Here is a 12500-nt window from a genome sequence, read left to right on the forward strand (position 1 = left end):
GTCTTCAAACCGTACTCGTGACGGTACGTCCACCCGGACAGCAAGAAACACACATACTAAGCAAAAACCTACACTCAAAGTCTTGTGGGTTAAGGGGCGTTCGCCCCTCTCTTCTGCTGTCGTAATCAGAGCTATGAACTCTACATGCACAATCATTCACATTCCAATCTGGGCAAATTGCTGACACCTAGCTCGCATCACAACAGAAAACAAGCTCTCTAGCAGAAACTTTCACAGCAGAGACAACCTACACAAATCGCTTACACAACAGCGACATTCTCATCTTGCGTTGTCTCGTTTCTTTTGCTCGAACTCAAACTAATCCGAACAAACAACAATCATTCTAGGACGCTTATTCATTCAAGCTGATCCACATCACACAAACAAAGGCTCTTGTGCTACCAACACACTAACATTCTCTACATCGCTCTTCACAACCCTAAGCCACGTAGGCCTGGGTCTTCCAATTCTCCTAGTGCCTTGTGGAGCCCAATCAAACGTTCGGCGAATCAATCTTTCTAGGGGTGTACCCACTCACCACAGAGAACTAATCTGAAACCAAAATTTCCTAACGTAACTACGGATAGGGAAAATCATTCCAATCGGATCTACGTTAATTCCCTACAACAAAAAACAAAAGGCGGACAACGTAATTTTAAGTTAAACTAAACGCCACAAAATTTCTCCAAAGTCCAAACTGTTCTCAATATTACGTTAAACCTTACTCAGAACAAAAACTCTTCATAACCTATCACTGAGGCCAACAAAAGAAAACAATCTCTTCAAACAATTTTCAAAGAAAAAGAGAAAACCTCAAAGAAAAACTTTCTTACTTCCCTACCTGTACGGGATAATCATTAGCCAAAAAGAAAACAGTTCTCTCTCATCTGTTCTCACACAGCTATTTTCTCTTCATTCTGCGAACATTTTTTTTACGCCGCTCCTACGCGCGCGCAATCTCATCTCTCTCTCCTTCAACAGAAAACGGACATAGGCGATGCTCTGCCGCTCACCAGTTGCTCCATTACCTCTCTCTCCTCTCTCTCTCTCTCTCTCTCTCTCTCTCTCTCTCTCTCTCTCTCTCTCAACAGAAAACGCGCTCGGACGACGTCCTGCCACTACATTTTTTTTCTCTCTCTCTCTCTCTCTCTCTCTCTCTCTCTCTCTCTCTCTCTCTCTCTCTCTCTCTCTCTCAAGGAGTGCGCTGCAAATCAGCTGATCCATCATTGGCATCTAGCACAGGGTATATTGCTGACACATTCCGTGATTATCGGCACTCGTCACTCATTTTCTGGCACGATCTTAACGATGGAAGCATGAACCTCGTATATATTACTTCTAGCTATCCTCTTTATAGTTATTTTATCATGGTTAATATGAATTACCCTGAACAGACCTGTCTTGATTTTCACTTCGACAAATATATAATAAGTTCTAAGCCCGATGTTAAGGGCGGATAGCAAGACCTTTACGATTTTATTACAAAAATAGTTATTTGAAAAGGGAATAACATAACAAAACATTTACACTGCATACTAAATGAAATATCTGACTTGAAATAATTTCACGTGCTCGCAAAAACACTAAGTCCACATCGGACTTAAAATAAGAACAAAATGCACCCAATTTCAACAAGATACCTTGGTAGACCATATACCAAGGGCTTCCTATCGTAATTTAATGAATAACTCTGATCCCCAATCACAAGGATCAGCTAAATATATATAGATACAAATCTCACATCACACTTACAAAAACTATAGGGAAACCGACCTGGTTACACAAGGAGCAGAGACATAACAATTTTAGACAACTTACTTGTTCTGGAGATATTAGGCAAAAGAGGACGATCGGAGCTCTGCAGCTCCGACGAAAACTCTGATTTCCCGCGCTGACTAAAGTGTCCTTGGCAGAGGGGAGTGAATTCTTACCTTATTAATTTATAAGGGGTTGGTTAAGCTTCTTTATTTGCCACAAGACTGAGAAACTGTTAAAGTCTTATTTTAAATACAGGTGGGGGTTTAATGATTCGGCTGAAGGCCATAATTTGCAGTAATCCACCAGCTTAGGGAGTCCTTGGCTCTAAACATATACATAGGACATTTTTATCGTGGTACAGTAATATGACATTACATTCGTGAATCATAAATTACAAATACTCAATTTCTTTAACATCCGCACCTTCCCCTACCAGGTGGTTTAAGGTTTAGGCCCTAATACCGTCTCGTATTAGACCATAGTCATTCGTCTCAAACGCCCGCGAGATCTTCCAGCTTTCCCTCAATTTAACGTAACGTTCGTGGAGTTAAATGGCGGGACTTTCGAATGACCAGTTCGAAATTCCCGACATCCTCCACACCCGAAATAAAGGGGCGGTGAAACGTCGGTCAATTAGGCAAGACTGGACTCGGGGGGGGGGGGGGGGGGGGGGGGGGGGGGGGGGGGCGAGTAACTACTCCAAGACTCTGTTAGGCTCGTTACGTAGCGCTCCACAACGACTCTAACAGAGCATACACAATGTACAGCATACAGCAATGTTACCCCGGGGCATTTAACTCTTACAGGGGTACACAAAAATAATAAACCAAATGTACCCAGACAGAGGATACATACAACAGTCCAAATGGAAAGGCAAGTAGGCAATGGGCCTAAGACAATCATAATTTCATGCATATATACAGGAGAATAGCAATAGAAATGTATTCATAATACATACAACGATTCAAATGGAAAGGCAATTAGGCAATGGGCCTAAGACAAATCATCATTTCATGCATATATACATGAGAATAGCAATAGAAATGTATTCAGACATAATACATAAAAACGATTCGATCATAAGGCAATCTGCCTTTAATCACATTAATCGAATCACTCTTCTCACACTGCCACATATAGGCTATTACTTTAGGGGGAACAAGAGGGAGGGGCCTGGTTCTGTACAACGCTCGGTTTGTAAGTACGAGAGAGACCGTCCTGTCCCCGTTCCCCACACCTGACGCACTTCCAACTTCTGTGGATCCATGCACACCTACAATCTCTTCAATCCACCCTCCCTACCTACCAGATAGGAAACTCCTTAGCAGACGGTCCATGAGTTCTCGCTGCTTTCGCGGCAGCCCTTCTCAATGGGCGTGCAGAACGTCCTTGTGCGTCCGTCTGCTTCGATTCTGTTTCACTTTCACTTCTCTCACTAACCGAATTGTTCTCACCATTAGCGTCGTTGTCGAAGGTTCCTGTGGCTGGTTGTTGAGTTGTTGTAGTCTGAGCCATTTCCCGGTTGTCCCCAGACGTCTCAACGATCCCTGGCATTCAAGCTGTCGAACTGTACGCGCCCTCTTCTCCGTCATCGTCGTCGTCGTCTTCTCCACCATCATCCTCAGAGGGGGCAATTTCCAGGGGAACCAGGTGGCTGACAGCTCGCAGTGACTCGACACCCTCGAACAACACTTTGGCCGAACGCACGACTCCGTCGTCGTCAGGATACGTCTCCACAACACGTCCAAGAGGCCACGTAGCTCTTTTTTGATTTTCTTGTTTTACCAGCACGACGTCTCCAGGGTGCAGCTTGAGGGTTCCCCAGACCGACAGTCGTGCCGGGCTCTCAAGGCACTCAAATATTCCCTTCTCCACCTCTCTCGGAAGGCTTTCAAAGAGTCTGTCAGTTTTAGGTAGCGATCACGTAGCCTCCGGGAGGTGAAGGTCGCGTTGAGGTGGTCGTCCGGCAAGATCGGTGCCATGAGGTGGACTGGGTGTCCTCTTAGCAAATGGAAGGGGGTGAGGACTTCAACCTCGCACTTGTCGCCACTGTACATAAGCGGCCGATTATTCACCATTGCCTCTGCTTCTTTCACAAGGGTTAGTACGTGGGCGTCCGGTAGGTACTTCTTTCCGAGGGCTATCTGGAGGGTCCGTTTCATTACCCCGATCAGGCGCTCGAAAAACCCACCTTTCCAAGGTGCACGGGGTGTCTGAAATCGCCACTTTATGCCCGTTCTCCTCAGGAACTGCTGGACTTCATCTTCTTCGTAGAGTCCCTGAAGGAGGTGGCGGCAGTTTTGAAAGTCTGGTGGTTATCAGACGTGATGAACTGCGGGGCACCGTGGGTGGCGCAAAATTGTCTTAGGGCTAAGACGAATTCTTCCGCTTCCAGGGAGGGGCAGAAATCGAGGTACACGGCCCTGCTGGCCATGCATGTCACGATCAGTATGTAGCCTGGCCGCGTTTAAGTCTGTATGGCCGCAGTGTTGTCCACTCCGACTGCTGTAAAGGGTTTTGTGAGGGTGGTCCTCTCCTTCGGTAGAGGGGGTGGTGGTGGCTGTCTCAACAGAGGCTGGAAGGCTCGTAAGCATTCTCGACATTGTCGCACGGTCCGCTTCGCAATGGAACGTAGACCCGTCACCCAGCATTTCTGTCGAAAGATACCCATTAGTGTATTCACCCCACAATGCAAGTGCAAACGGTGTAAATAACTTAAATAAATCCTGACTAAATGCCCTTTGGCTGGCAAGAGAATTAACTGATTAGTTTCCTCTACTTGGGACACTCGTCCCCTAGTACAAATAAGACTATCTATTAATACTAGATTCAATTGTCTGACAAAATTAGCAACTTCACGAGGGGGTCTGACTCCGCCCTTTAAGTAAGCATAAACTGTAGGCAAATAATGTTTTTGCTCTAGTTGGACAACAATACTGAATGGATGCCATTCTATTTTTGTAAACCTTTTGATTACTCCAACAACTCTCAACAAGAATTGGAATTCTACTTCCCTTTGCAGAATTTCCCATATCTCGCCTGGGGGGGTCAGGACTCATTTCCTCCCTCAGTTCTTGCACCGCCACTATTGTAGTTTTTTCCTGGGTTGGATCTTCCTCCTTGCAAGGAACAGGCTTTCCCGTGGTCCTGAGGAATTCTGGACCGTTCCTCCAAAGGGAGTTATCTAGCAGTTGTTGCGTCGTTGCACCTCTGGACAGGACATCAGCAGGGTTCTGTTTACTGCGGACATGTATCAAACTGAATCGACAAACCTGCTGAAGAAAAACAATCTCCGCCACTCGGTTAGCTATAAAGATGTTTTTGTGGTCCTTGGCCTCGGGAGATGCTACCCATGCCAACGTGACCTTACTGTCGGTCCATATGACTATCTCTAGTGGCTCTATCAGCTCTTTGAGGGTCTTTACTAATCTGCTGCCTAGCAACAATGCTAGCAGTTCTAGCTTGGGAATTGTCAATTTGTTCATTCCCTTCGGAGTGATCCTCATTTTACTAGTTATTAGGTTTACCTGATTGCAGTCATCCCTGGTGTATGCCACTGCGCCGTATGCCTTACTGCTGGCATCGGTGAATACATGGAGTTCTAAACCTTTCCTACCTATCGTTCTCGGAAAAGTGATTTTGCTCACCGCTTTCAAATCACTCAACAACTCACTCGCTTCTCTAGCCTTTTCTCCTTTCAACACATCATCCCAACCCACGTCATCCTCCCATAGTTGTTGGAGGAAAAGTTTTCCTCTTACAAATAATGGGCTTATCAAACCTATCGGATCGTAAACTGAGACCAACAGGGAAAGTACCCTACGCTTCGTAGGCACCCATCCCTCCCTCAACTCACAGATTCTCTTGATTTCTTTCACACACAATCTGTCTACGTCCCGGGCCCATCGCAGCCCAAGCACGTTCACACTCACAGGCTCTCTCCACTGTTTCTCGCTATCGAAGGTCAAGTGATTGGACGCCCACCCTTCTAAAGGCATACCCGCCCCTTTTAAGATTTTATTGACAGACTCATGCTCTTGTCTCATGCTCTCCAGATTTTCGAAAGTGGCCAGATAATTATCAACATAAAAAGACTTCACCAAATCTGGCCTACCTTCCCCTTTGAAATGATAGTTTAACACTTGTTGTAACAAAAATGGACTTGCCGTGATGCCGAACACCACGACTCTAAAGGCGAAGGTAAGCGCTTGACCTGCTACCTCGCGCCACAGAAATCGTGTGTATTTGGCATCACGAGGATCCAACAAGACACGATGGAAGGCTTTGCTGATGTCAGCTAATATGGCATATTGGTTCAACCTAAACCTTATGATCAAATGATACGCTAATTCTACTAGATTGGGGCCAGGTAAGAGGCAATCATTCAATGACTTACTACCCTTTGATTTTGCCGAGGCATTGAACACGATTCTAAGGGGGGTGGTGCGGCTATCTTTCCTGATTCCAAAGTGCGGCATATAATAACCTTCCACCTTGGGTTCTTTCACTTCAGATATAAAACCCGCTTCAATATATTTATCTATCACTCCCTGGTATTGATCAAAATATCCCCTATCCTTCCTGAATTTAGTTTGCAACGACTCTAACTGCGCTACAGCGTTTCGATAGTTCGTATCTGGCCTAGCATCCGACCCGAATGGTAGGCTAACCTGATATCCCTCAGGCCTTTTCACAACACTTTGCGACACCTTTCGCATGGCTTCCGCCTCGCGAACAGTGTATTGCTCAGATGGGGCGATGCCAACACGGTCCAAACGGCACCATTCATCTACGTCAAACTGATATAGTTAGTTCATGATTTTGCACACCCTAATCGTTCTTACCTGTTCAACCCTTTCCCCCTGCAATAGCCACTGCGGCACCTTCCCATATGGGGACATACCATTATGAGTCAGGAAAAGATTGATCCCATCCACTTTCTCTACGCCTATGATAAAGTAGCTAAAATAATCAGCCCCTACTAATATGTGGACATTTTTCAGTATATCGGACTTGTTTGCTGGATCGGCTAACATGACTCCCTTGCTCAACAGATGCTGTCTGACCTTTACATAACCAGCGTTATGTATTGGGACATCTACATTTTCGTGTGCCACTAGCTTCATTCGCACTGTTCTTTTTCACATCTCAACCCTACAACTCACTACATTGTATTGTCCACTTATTTCCGCGGAGCCAAATGGAGCTATATTCAATGATACTCGTCCTACCACCGGTAGGCCTAATTGATTCGCGATTTTCGCCGATATGAATCTCCTTTGGCTTCCGGAGTCGAGGAATAGGCAGACTCGCTTGCTACCTTGTTTCTGATGGATTTCTGCCATAGCCGTTGGCAAGAGGGTGCATGGGAGGTCTACATCAGACTTCTGTGCAATCTTTGCGCTTTTGCATGGTTTAGATTCCACTTTAGCCTTGGATGGATGGGGGCCAGTTTCGTGCTGTATGGGCGTCGCATTCACTACGGGGCGGGACGTTGTTGATTGACTATTGCTACTATTTGGGATAGATTGCAGTCGTCTTCCCGCATTGTAATCATCGCAAATTGCGGTGTGGTGGTTGGCATTACAAATTTTGCAAGAACCTGGGACGGGACATTTATCACTACGATGACCTGACTTTGTACAATTGAAGCAAAGGGCCCTTTTAAGTAAAATGCGACGTCTGGCAGCTACGTCAGTTACTTGGCGACATCCGTGAGGCGGGTGCCGTTCGCTACAAAATGGGCAAGAATTATTGTGGACAGGTTTGGATTTCGGTCTTACATACACTGTTGTCTGGTCTTTTATCATACGTCTTCGAGCATTCTTATAATAAAGTCTATTGCTTCAAAGAATTCTTCTAATGTATAATCACATTTTCTTAAATGCTCGAACACTTTCCTATAGAGCTTTCCCTCTGATAATTTTTGATTTATGAGGCTCATGACCATGCCCTGGCCTATATCATCTTTACTAAACCTTTTAATTTGTTCAATTATGACTGTTAACTCGAAACGGAACCTTTTGAGGTCTACGGGGTCTAATGACGGCACAAATATGTTAGCTAATTTTCGGTGCAAAATCATGAGCGTCTGGTGTACATTGCCATATTGTTCATCTAGTAGATCTAACACTATTCTATAGTTCGCGGCGGTTACACTTAGAGATTTCACTATTCTATGCGGCTCTCTGCCTAATGTCCCCAGCAAATAGGTAAATTTAGATACATTATCTAAATCGGCTCTTCTATCTACATGTATCGTAAAGAGCTCACGGTACGAAGCGTACTCCTGCACTTCCCCTTCAAACGTGGGGAGAGGCCGCGGTTTCAACTTGGGGAGAGCAACATTCCCCGTTGGAGTACTTTTCACTTTGTCTATACGATTGTATAGAAGGGTAGAAGCTCGTGTAGCTTCACCCAGCTTGTGCCTGATTCGGGCTTCCAAACTAGGTTCTAGTTTGACACGCTGATTTTTGTACAGCTCTCTCAGCTGTCTGACCTCTTCCTGCAGTTCCGTTACCAGATTCCGATAGACGGACTCAGAGTATGTCTCTATCAGCGCACGTTGCATTTCGCTTAGCAAGTCTACTATAAGGCCCATCGACACCTCGATGTGCACAATCGTCGCCACCGCCATTTTAACTTACTTTACTTTCACTTCGGGAGAGTTTGGCAAACTAGGAACAGAATTAGGTTTAAGTTACAAGGATGGGGGCACTAACAAAACCAGACACGTAGTCGATCGCACATCGGGACGCTGAGGACCTCTATTGTTACGTCTCTCTCTCTCTCTCTCTCTCTCTCTCTCTCTCTCTCTCTCAAAAGCTCATATTTTATTGAATTCCTATCTAGCTCTGGGAGGCACTTGCTATCCGGTTCGAAGGACCAGTTGTCGTGATTTTCACTTCGACAAATATATAATAAGTTCTAAGCCCGATGTTAAGGGCGGATAGCAAGACCTTGAAGAGGTAAGACTCCCAAAACCTTCCAGGAATCAACAAAATACAGCTACACTTCTACAATTTTATTACAAAAATAGTTATTTGAAAAGGGAATAACATAACAAAACATTTACACTGCATACTAAATGAAACATCTGACTTGAAATAATTTCACGTGCTTGCAAAAACACTAAGTCCACATCGGACTTAAAATAAGAACAAAATGCACCCAATTTCAACAAGATACCTTGGTAAACCACATACCAAGGCTTTCTATCATAATTTAATGAATAACTCTGATCCCCAATCACAAGGATCAGCGAAATATATATAGATACAAATCTCACATCACAATTACAAAAACTATAGGGAAACCGACCTGGTTACACAAGGAGCAGAGACATGACAATTTTAGACAACTTACTTGTTCTGGGGATATTAGGCAAAAGAGGACGATCTGAGCTCTGTAGCTCCGACGAAAACTCTGATTTCCCGCGCTGACTAAAGTGTCCTTGGCAGAGGGGAGGGAATTCTTATCTTATTAATTTATAAGGGGTTGGTTAAGCTTCTTTATTTGCCACAAGACTGAGAAACTGTTAAAGTCTTATTTTAAATACAGGTGGGGGTTTAATGATTCGGCTGAAGGCCATAATTTGCCGTAATCCACCAGGTTAGGGAGTCCTTGGCTCTAAACATATACATAGGACATTTTCATCGTGGTACAGTAAAATGACATTACATTCGTGAATCATAAATTACAAATACTTGTATTAGACCATAGTCATTCGTCTCAACGCCCGCGAGATCTTCCAGCTTTCCCTCAATTTAACGTAACGTTTGTGGAGTTAAATGGAGGGACTTTCGAATGATCAGTTCGAAATTCCCGACAGGACTAATAAAAGCTGATTCGAACTTATGCTCTCTACCCTGAAGCCGTTTTATATACACATGATCCCCTATCTGAATTTCGTGTGACTTTGTCTTAAATCTCCTGTTGTAACTACGAATGTTTCTTGCTTGGGCTATCTTTAAAAACTTATTTGTAACTTCAAAGGCCCTCTTATTTACGTTGTCAACATAGGTACGAAAATCTTCTACATTATACACAGGCAGTTTCTCTTTCTTCGTGAAACCTTCATACGGCAAATTTGGATCTTGACCAAAAACTAAGTAATACGGGGTATCTCCAACACTCTCGTTATATCCTGTGTTTAAAGCAAATTGAGCTCAAAACCTTAAAATTACGTCCTGATCTTATGCACAAAACAGGCATCATAATACAAAAAAAAAAAAATAAATAAAAAAAAAAATAAATAAAAATCTCTTTTGCCTTTGAGACCAGTCACCGGAACTTACATAATTCTGAAGGGCAATTAGCTAGCCTCTTATCAGGTCTCTAAAAGTACACAAAGCCACCAAAATACTAGGCTTCATCTCATGGATTCACCAAATCACTTAATTAACATCAAACCCACGTTCTACGTCATACCTTGACTTCAAAAATAAGTAATCAACTTAAGAATTCATTACATGAATCAGAGTGTATTGCTTGAGTAAGTTATTCTTGAAACCACAGGTTAGCCTATCAAGTCTTGCAACTCTAGACCTACTGTTATAACTATCGTGTCTCCAATATCTGATGTTACAGTCGTTCCGCTCATTTACATTACTCTTTGCCACGAACAAATGAAAATTTACGGCATCTTGTTCGCCATTTCTCAAATGTTTCACATTACTTATTTCGTTCTCGCGAGTTAACTATAACTGACAAACACATAAAAAACTCAAATTCTCATCTTTATATCATGTTGTCAAATATTACTCAAAAACAATCAATTTGTGTCTACTTGTCACGACTTTTCCAAAACACATAACCCTCTATAGAGTTAGATTTGTAAACAAAGACTTAATTCTGACCTTTAAGCAAAAGAAATTACGTTACTTGTCAAAATCTTAGGTTTCCTCTCCACACACACACAGCAAAAATTCATTCAAGGTGTGCTCTATAACAGTGGCGGGGACATCATAATGCTTACTCAGGGAAAACACAACATCGCATTCGTTTCACTCATCTTCATTCGTGTCAGCTGACGTTAATCGGGATCCCTTTAAACCAAAAATGCATTCACTCTCCCTGATAAACAATTTGACATTACTTGTCCATAACAATTTGCTAACAATGCTCGGTGTCTTCAATCAGACCGAACACTTGACAAACAAATCACTTATGACACACTGTAACTAAAAGAAACCAAAGGCAAAATTTTTAAATCTCCTACGTGACATTACTAATTACTTAACAACTGTTAACAACTGAACTCGCTTCGGTGATTACGTTAACAACTCGTCTTCATCAATCAAGATAATCTCAGGCGATAACTGGCAAACAATAGCTTACTCTTTCTTTCAAAACATTTCACAATGAACTAAGTACTCTATTAACCGACAACACGGAACACGACGTAAGAACAAATATCGTGACACTAATTTTCCAAATACCAGTGTACCTAATTTACATTTATTTTTTCTCCATAATTTTATCAAGTACACACTCAAAAGAGGTATTACAAAAAACTTCATAACTTACTTCTTAACTCTGAACTTACAAACGTTCTACATTTCCTCTCTGGAATCAAACAACTTGTTATTGTTAACACAAAGTTATACCAACATGTGACTTGCCTTCTTTTTAAAAAATCCAAGAATCACATTTAACATCTTTGACCACAAAGGCCACAAAAAACAAACTGGAAATACTATAAGTCGAAGAAACTATGCAACGAAAACTTATAGTTCATGCAGCACAAAAAACAATTTCTCTTTTGACCACACAGCAACAAATCAATTTAATTTTCTTCTTTTACCAACAGAGATTCTAATCTTTACTCGAAGCTTTAACAATGAAAACATTTTACTCGACTAGTTACTTTCTTCAATTAAACTAGTGTCTTTCATCCAAATTTAACATTACACAAAGAAAACGGGATAATAGCTTCGTTACTCTACAAAATCTCCAAACACATTAGTTAACCACAAAACTACAGATTTTGTGACATGTTACTTAACTTCTGGGGGGGGGGGGGGTTGATTGCTGTGGGTCGCCTTGGGTCCCTCGTCCTATAGTTGCAGTCTGGGACCTCTTTCACTTTTCGGGATTGCCCTTGACCTTGGCGGGAGTGTCCTTCTTGCCAACACATCAGCTGCTTCTTGGATGACGAGCTCCTCTATGGCACGGGTGATCAGGGACACTCCGACTCCTTTCAACAGGGTCCTAGATCGCCATTTCGGACGGCGATCTTCGATGCTGTTGCTCCCCCAACGAAAAACTGTCTTCTCTTCCAACAGGAACGTTGCCGTGTCATCCTCTCTAGGACGAATGTGTTTCCTTTCCGTTTCCTCTCCTATGCGCCGTCCATTCCGGCCCTCACAACTCAGCATAAGGGCGCCAAGGTCTCCTTTCCACAGGTCCTCCGTGGGTGACCAATCCGGCAAACTCCTGGCTACTTCCTTCTGGACGGGGACTCCGTTACAGGTGGTTCTCAGGCCTGCCCTCCCCTGTAGGCGTCTTCTCAGATGTGTCCATGACATGGACTCAATAACCTCTATTTTTCTCCTCAATTTCCTAAGGGCCTTTCCTCGAATTCCCTCTTTCGCCTCGATGATTTTCTGACGATCAATCCAACACTGATCCGTCATCGCTGCTTCCTCGAAAGTCAGAAATATTTCATATTGGCCATATAGTCTATTTCCCCCGAGCGGGGATTCGAACCCATCTTCAAACAAAGGGCTGCTATGGTCCTC

At 43.3% G+C, this 12500-nt stretch overlaps 1 protein-coding gene across 1 annotated transcript; it reads right to left on the bottom strand.

Annotated features, from left to right (window-relative positions):
• Positions 1-6899: 6899 nt before the first annotated feature.
• LOC137641168 (uncharacterized) lies at positions 6900-8395 on the bottom strand. The gene is made up of 2 exons (XM_068373607.1): positions 7571-8395; positions 6900-7394 (listed from the first exon to the last, which is right to left on the bottom strand). Exons 1-2 carry the CDS (start codon positions 8393-8395, stop codon positions 6900-6902), a joined length of 1320 nt encoding a protein of 439 aa, XP_068229708.1.
• Positions 8396-12500: the final 4105 nt, after the last annotated feature.

Source organism: Palaemon carinicauda, chromosome 5 (assembly GCF_036898095.1).
Source record: "Palaemon carinicauda isolate YSFRI2023 chromosome 5, ASM3689809v2, whole genome shotgun sequence".
In the NCBI taxonomy this organism is placed as follows: domain Eukaryota; kingdom Metazoa; phylum Arthropoda; class Malacostraca; order Decapoda; family Palaemonidae; genus Palaemon; species Palaemon carinicauda.